Here is an 8479-nt window from a genome sequence, read left to right on the forward strand (position 1 = left end):
CATTTAGCAGTTTGTAGTCACTACCAGTTCTTTAGGAAAAAAATGTGACTCATTGACTGCTGTATGCTCCACTATGCTTACCATCCAGTTCCAGTCTCTAACTGTGTCTATCTGCTGTTTGATGCTGGACAGGAAGTATACAGTGGGTGTTCCTTGTGAAAAGCTGTTTGCTGCAGTTAAAAATGACTCTGTGAGAGCAAACAAAACAGTAAAGTCATTGGGCTGACAACTTAACAATGAGTTAAATCTTACTATAAAGCTGATGAAGTGACCGTTTTCTATACTGTTTGCCTTGGTGAGCACCTTCTTTCTCAATCTCGTTTGTTTCACAGTGCCACATTTGATACATTACTGTTAGAAAATGTTCGTTATAACCACTTCAAGGATCGAAACAGCAACTGCAACAGCATACGCCGATATTACAGGCAAGAGTGTGCTTCAACTTTGTGACAACAGTTTTGTAAAGACCCTTATTTGTTTCAAAATGACAAAGCCCCTATGTACAAAACATGGTCAGTAAAAATGTGGTGTGAAAAAAATCTGACTGGTATAAACACAGAGCCCTCATCTGAAACACATCCAGCACCTTGGGGATAAATTGGAATGCTGACTGTGAGCTGGCTAACCTCAGTAATGCTCTTGGGGCTGAATAGCAGCAAATCCCTGCAGCCTGGTTTAAAAATCTTGTTTAAAGCCTTCCAAGAGGAGTGAGGGCTGTGTGTTAATACACTTTGCAGCGAGAAGAGAGATATGAGTAACATTTCAGTGTCACGTACTTAACAGTAAAGAATTAGAAGCAGCAAGTAAAGGCCAACTCCTGGTTCTGCCTTTGCCTTTCTGCAAAGCTCCATGTGATGCCCTATTCTTGTGAAGCTGCTGCATAAACTATCTCCTCTTTTTCTTTTACTTTGTTTTATGTAGTTCAGCCAAACACAATAAGAAAGGGAGTTCTCATGCTTTCTAATGCGCATGTTTGAAATATGGCCTCATATGTAGTGTGTATAGAGGTGTGTGCAGGTCTGCTGTCTGTGTGTAGTCCTTGTCTATGTCTTGGATTAACACAAGTGCTTAAATGTTAAAAAATGTAAACTACTTCCCTGTGTAAATCTTTGCAGCATCTAACTTTTTTTACTTGCCAGTGCCTCCACATTCAGTGGGATTATGTATCACTCTCCATCTTCCCTGCAGTGGGCGTGGGTGCAGGTGGTTAGAGCCCCCCTCCTCCACGGCTGCTCTCTGTGCCCATTTAGCTGCATTTTTTAAACCAGCAGAGTGTGTGGAGCGGGAATGAAACTGTGGGTAGCGTCCTGCTTTGAAAAAGCTAAGCACTTGACAACCAGTGGTAATGTCTTGTCAACTCTGTGTTTTGGTCTTGCACAAACAAACAGCACCTGATTAGTTTTAGTGCTACTTTGCATTCAGGAGTTTATAGTTGTCTAATGGTGGTGAAATAATAATGTTGGACTGTGATCGGTCTACTCATTCTTTAAATATGTATATACTCCAACTGTGCCAACAGACAAATGAAACAACGAAATCTGACAAAATGGGATTATGCTGCACACAGGAATCCACACAGACTATATATATCTCTGACCCCAGGCTGTCAGTGCATCTTGTCCTCATCCAGCTCTGTGTCCTTCCCACAGTGTAACATCAACTAGGTTAACTGTAGCTAATACGGCACAGCACTGCTGTCCTCAATGTCTCATCATATCTCTCTATGCATCTTTGTCTCTCTACCTATCCTTGCTCCCCCTAGTAGTCATAAATAGCAGCACCAGGGTAGTGTTTCTCAACTCCTGGGATGCAGAAATTTCTGATCTTATGGTGACCCAGTGAGCCTACTGGTTAGAGCATAACAATGAAAGATGGAGTCACTGTGTTTTTGATTGTTAGTGATAAAATACTAGACACAATTTAGAACAGGGTGAAATATAAACAAAACCTAAAGTGTGCTACTGTGTCTGTTCCAAAATTAGAAAACACAGCCAGATGTTAACAGGACTAGGCAACATAACAAAAGAAACAACTTCTCAGAACACATTAACTGGAGTTTAACTTCCAGCACTCCTAACTACATCCATCCATAATTACCAAGCCTTATAAACTTGTGTGTCAAAACAAGTCCTAAATATAAAGGGAACTACTCACCAGTATGACAAAACAAAAACCAAACAGCAGATTCACAGATCTTGTGATGCTGGTGCTTTTGAGAAAGTCATGCACCTTGGACTTAAATCAAAAGCAAATAAAATAAAAGAGGAAGCTACAGTCTGTTGAGTGTAGCTTCTGTGAAGGAAGCACTTCAGAGGAGAAATGGGCCCCCAGTGCTTTGCAAGCTCTTACTGTGTTTTTCTATATTAGTCCTACACAAACTATGAGAAACCTGAATCCCACAGACAGCACCGCTGCAGTGATTCCAGGCTCTGTAACTGATCAGTCGTTTTGCTTATCTTGGACACATAACTTAAAACTAAATTAAGACAAACAATAGTTGAATATTGATTTTACTGTAATCACATACATACTAGAACATTTTACAGGTACAAATGTAAGAAGAGGTAAAGGAAAAGCTAAGAACTTCAGTTTTTTAACGAGGCCTAAAATGTCTTTAAAATGTAGACTGAATCAGTGTGAACTGTGCACAGTCCAGAAGTATATTTTTGCCTTTTCTTTAGCTGCCCTTTCTACTGCAGCCTTTGACTTTGAGGCATAGAGGCTGTTTTCATTTATAGAAAGAGAAAACGAGAAAATAAAATCAATAAGCCCCCCTTCTTCTCAATTTCTACTTTCTCAAAATCCTCCAAAACCAGACCTGTGGAGTTCAGCCAGATGAAGGACTCCTGTCACTGTTAGGAGGTTAAGTTATTAATAAGCCTGTATGAAATCTTAGGTGATGCCATTTTCAGAAAAATAAATGTCTTTGGCTAACCTCTATCACTGACCACAGTAGTTTAGCATTAGCAGTGAAAGTTGGAATGATAAAAGAAATACTTACCTGAGGCGTTTTTCAGGTAGCCATTGGAATCCAGTGTGGTGTACATGACATAGGGACCTGGTTGGTTCACACCAAAAGGCTGCAAAAACACACAGGCAGACATGAATAAAAACTGAATAATTTTGACATTTTGTAATATATTGTCACATCAGCTGACTGTTGGTGAGGGTGAAAGAGGACAGAGACGGACGGGTGAGACAGAGAATGGGGAAAAAAGACAGACAGGCACTCCATTGACCTTGAGCAGTTTTTTAGTTTTATTTTTACTAGGTGACATGGAATAGGTCTGACCTAGCTGGCTTGAATCTGATGGAGCATAAATGAGTGTGACGCTCGCCTGTTTGTGTGTCTGTGTGGGTGGATACTTATCTCCTGTCTTATCGCTTCATTACAAGGGATGACAGCTAATGAAGAGATCTATTGAGCCATCCTTCGCTTTACATCAGCTAATCACGAGCCTGTTACGCACACATGCACGCTGCAAGAGAGACTTGGCCCTTTATGATGTGACACTCAGCAGTCGGGGTGAGAAAGGAATAGAAATGAGGTCAAAAAAGAGAGANCACACACACACACACACACACACACACACACACACACACACACAAGGTCATGAACAGACAGATGTCAGCATACACACACATGCACACATGCTGCCCCACACACAACACATACAGACACACAGACACAAATACGAGAACACATACATGTTGTAGAGTATTGCGCCGTTGCTGGTGACCTTTAGGAGGGTGACACCCTGTATCGTTCCTGAGTGCGCAGTGAGCCTCTCAGGTACAGTATCTAACATTATTCAACTTCTTCTCCAGTCTTCATCCCAACTATTTTCTTCTCCAGTTAAACTTTTGTTTTTTCTATGCTATATTTAATCACTTCCCCTCCTTTCTCTCCTCTTCTCAGCTCCATTCATATATTGTGCCTCCTTGGCCCTTGTCTCTATCTCTCAGCATTTTATAATCTCTCCTTTCCACCCCGCTCTCTTTCCCTTTCAGGAGGGTGAAGGGTAAGTGAAGATCGTTGGGCCCCAGTGGAGAGGCCCAGACATCGTGGGCGTGTGTGGTTATGGGTGTGTGTGTGTTTGTGTGCGCCCCATCATTGCTCATCTCTGGCAGGCTCGCTAGCTGTTCCCCAAGCTACAAGCTACAGAATAAATACACTTTAAATCACCACACATACACACAGGCAGCCTGCTCCCTGGCAGCACTTTCCTGCTGCTGTTAAATGAGGGGTCTGGGGACTGGTGCCGGCAAAGCCTTTGGCTACTTTCGCTCTTCTCCTCTCTCTGCGCACTCCAGTCAAACACAGGGTGGAAAAATAAGTCGCAGTTATGACGGACAGTGTGTAATACAGCCAGGATATTCTAAACAGAATGGGATTCCGGCTACTGAACACGGACACCAGGAACATCGTCGGGGGATCTCAAGACTTTTTACTGGCAAAGACGTACTCGCTGAGTGGACAAAATGTCAAGAGCATCTGCTTTTTACCTGAACTAGATGGACCAACTGGGTCAAGGTGAAAGCTCAGATCTAATCATTCTTATTCATCACAGTTATAACAAGAAACACAGGTGACCAAAGGTTCCTTGGTGGGGATCAAACCATGAACTTCACAGCTGTCAAACCTACTAACACGTCCGATTCTGCTTAACTTCACCTCTGAGAAGACCTGAGAAAAGTTTTCCTATGTTTATGACAAAAACTGTTCTTGCTAATTTGCCAGAATTTTCTTTTCAGAGTTCCACACCCACTTTTAATGAACAGTTGTTTTGGGGTTTATTCCGATAAACAAAGCATTAATTACTACACAAACCTGATTCAGATGCTGAATTGAAAAAGCTGGATATCATCTGCTCTGTGGTTGGAACCACACTGAAGAGCAGATCTGTCCGCATTTTGCCCACACATCACCCACTGACACATCACTTATTACAGAGGTTTTTGAAAGCTTATGAACTCTTAAAAGTTTCTATATTTTTTACATAAATATGACCTCCTCAGATTTTCATGCAGGTCTTCTCAGTAGATAAAGAGAAGCCAATTAAACCTATGAGACAAAAGTATTTAAATGTGCAATATTACACAGAAAGGTACTTCAAACAGTTCTTGTTCTCACCCACAAACAAGAGACCAAGATCCCATTTTGGAGTATAACTATATACTTCAAGCTCTCTGTCCACAAGAAAACAAATGTTTGAAGCAATCAAAGAAAAAAAAGGAGAGGAAAGCTTCAAGTGGACGCAGCAATAACTGCAGCTAAATGTTTCCCATAAATGCTGATCAACCCTGCTGTCTTGTCTGCCAACAACTGTGGGATGTTGATGGGTTTCTGTACATGAATTGCTCAATTAGGTCTTTCCACATTTCTATTGGATTAAGGTCAGAATTTCGATGTGGGCATTGCAAAACATTCACTTTCTTCTTTAACTGTTCTTTGTGCGACTTGTTTGCACAGGGCTGTTGTCCTCCTGCATGATTCGCTTTCTTTTAAGATTCGACTTACAGAAACATATGTTGAATTTTCTGATAGAATTTATTGTTCATCAGTGATGGTGATGTGATTGTCCAGATGCAGCAAAACAGGCCCAAACTCTGTTAGTACCACCATCATATTTCACAGGTGGGATCAGGTTCTTTTGCTGAACCATAGTGGTTTCATTTCTCCAAACAATATGCTTTTCATTGAAACTGAAAAGTTCAATTTTGGTCTCATCCATCCACAAAATACTCCAATCCAATTCTCGTCTGGCTTGTCAACGTGATCTTCATCAAACTGCAGACGGTCAGCAGTGTTCTGTTTGGAGAGCAGTGGCTTTCTCCATTTGGCCTTTCCATGTACACTGGTGTTGTTCAGTGTTTTCCTGATAGCGTACTCATGAAAAATAACATCAGCTGGTGTTAGAGGCCTTTAGTTGTCTAAAAAAAGCAATGAATTTCCTCCAGTTGTACACAACTCATCTGACTGTCTATTTGGTGGAGTCCAAACTCTTACAAGATGTTCTTTTCTAGCCTGCCGAGCAACAAGTCTTTTTTGAGATCCTCAGAAAACTCTGGGTCGTGCCATCATACACTTCCACAAACATGCTGTGCAGATCAGACTTTGATAGATCGCTGTTCTTCAAATAAAACAGAAACTCCACTCACACCTGACTGTTATTCCACTGGTAGAAAACACCTGAATGTTGTTTTCAAACTTGATGCTAATTTTAGAGCTTCACCTGCGGTTGCCACTCATAGATATGCAATATTAGACCTTTTTTTCAATAAATAAATTACCAAACATGAAATGTTTTAAAATTAGTTTCATAGGGTTCTATTTCTCTACTTTTAGGACTTGTGTGAAAATTTGATGATGTTTTAGGTCATATTTGTACAGAAATGTTAAAACTTCTAAAGGGTTCACAAACATTAACATGCCACTTTAAGTTCATAGTGTAAGCTTGTCACCAACATTTAGCAGTTTGCTTCAGTGTTCATTTAGCAGTTTGTAGTCACTACCAGTTCTTTAGGAAAAAAATGTGACTCATTGACTGCTGTATGCTCCACTATGCTTACCATCCAGTTCCAGTCTCTAACTGTGTCTATCTGCTGTTTGATGCTGGACAGGAAGTATACAGTGGGTGTTCCTTGTGAAAAGCTGTCTGCTGCAGCTAAAAATGACTCTGTGAGAGCAAACAAAACAGTAAAGTCATTGGGCTGACAACTTAACAATGAGTTAAATCTTACTATAAAGCTGATGAAGTGACCGTTTTCTATACTGTTTGCCTTGGTGAGCACCTTCTTTCTCAATCTCGTTTGTTTCACAGTGCCACATTTGATACATTACTGTTAGAAAATGTTCGTTATAACCACTTCAAGGATCGAAACAGCAACTGCAACAGCATACGCCGATATTACAGGCAAGAGTGTGCTTCAACTTTGTGACAACAGTTTTGTAAAGACCCTTATTTGTTTCAAAATGACAAAGCCCCTATGTACAAAACATGGTCAGTAAAAATGTGGTGTGAAAAAAATCTGACTGGTATAAACACAGAGCCCTCATCTGAAACACATCCAGCACCTTGGGGATAAATTGGAATGCTGACTGTGAGCTGGCTAACCTCAGTAATGCTCTTGGGGCTGAATAGCAGCAAATCCCTGCAGCCTGGTTTAAAAATCTTGTTTAAAGCCTTCCAAGAGGAGTGAGGGCTGTGTGTTAATACACTTTGCAATGAGAAGAGAGATATGAGTAACATTTCAGTGTCACGTACTTAACAGTAAAGAATTAGAAGCAGCAAGTAAAGGCCAACTCCTGGTTCTGCCTTTGCCTTTCTGCAAAGCTCCATGTGATGCCCTATTCTTGTGAAGCTGCTGCATAAACTATCTCCTCTTTTTCTTTTACTTTGTTTTATGTAGTTCAGCCAAACACAATAAGAAAGGGAGTTCTCATGCTTTCTAATGCGCATGTGTGAAATATGGCCTCATATGTAGTGTGTATAGAGGTGTGTGCAGGTCTGCTGTCTGTGTGTAGTCCTTGTCTATGTCTTGGATTAACACAAGTGCTTAAATGTTAAAAAATGTAAACTACTTCCCTGTGTAAATCTTTGCAGCATCTAACTTTTTTTACTTGCCAGTGCCTCCACATTCAGTGGGATTATGTATCACTCTCCATCTTCCCTGCAGTGGGCGTGGGTGCAGGTGGTTAGAGCCCCCCTCCTCCACGGCTGCTCTCTGTGCCCATTTAGCTGCATTTTTTAAACCAGCAGAGTGTGTGGAGCGGGAATGAAACTGTGGGTAGCGTCCTGCTTTGAAAAAGCTAAGCGCTTGACAACCAGTGCTAATGTCTTGTCAACTCTGTGTTTTGGTCTTGCACAAACAAACAGCACCTGATTAGTTTTAGTGCTACTTTGCATTCAGGAGTTTATAGTTGTCTAATGGTGGTGAAATAATAATGTTGGACTGTGATCGGTCTACTCATTCTTTAAATATGTATATACTCCAACTGTGCCAACAGACAAATGAAACAACGAAATCTGACAAAATGGGATTATGCTGCACACAGGAATCCACACAGACTATATATATCTCTGACCCCAGGCTGTCAGTGCATCTTGTCCTCATCCAGCTCTGTGTCCTTCCCACAGTGTAACATCAACTAGGTTAACTGTAGCTAATACGGCACAGCACTGCTGTCCTCAATGTCTCATCATATCTCTCTATGCATCTTTGTCTCTCTACCTATCCTTGCTCCCCCTAGTAGTCATAAATAGCAGCACCAGGGTAGTGTTTCTCAACTCCTGGGATGCAGAAATTTCTGATCTTATGGTGACCCAGTGAGCCTACTGGTTAGAGCATAACAATGAAAGATGGAGTCACTGTGTTTTTGATTGTTAGTGATAAAATACTAGACACAATTTAGAACAGGGTGAAATATAAACAAAACCTAAAGTGTGCTACTGTGTCTGTTCCAAAATTAGAAAAC

General features: G+C 41.0%; 1 protein-coding gene across 1 annotated transcript in view; it reads right to left on the minus strand.

Moving 5' to 3' along the window:
* LOC103369364 (T-cell immunomodulatory protein-like) overlaps positions 1-8479 on the minus strand; it is a 52781-nt gene that overhangs the window by 38233 nt on the left and 6069 nt on the right. The window contains exon 3 of the mRNA XM_008298071.1: positions 3002-3080. Within this exon, the coding sequence (XP_008296293.1) occupies positions 3002-3080 (79 nt within the window). The remainder of the gene's footprint in view (positions 1-3001; positions 3081-8479) is intronic.

Source organism: Stegastes partitus, unplaced genomic scaffold, assembly GCF_000690725.1.
Source record: "Stegastes partitus isolate 25-593 unplaced genomic scaffold, Stegastes_partitus-1.0.2 Scaffold27, whole genome shotgun sequence".
NCBI classification, from domain to species: domain Eukaryota; kingdom Metazoa; phylum Chordata; class Actinopteri; family Pomacentridae; genus Stegastes; species Stegastes partitus.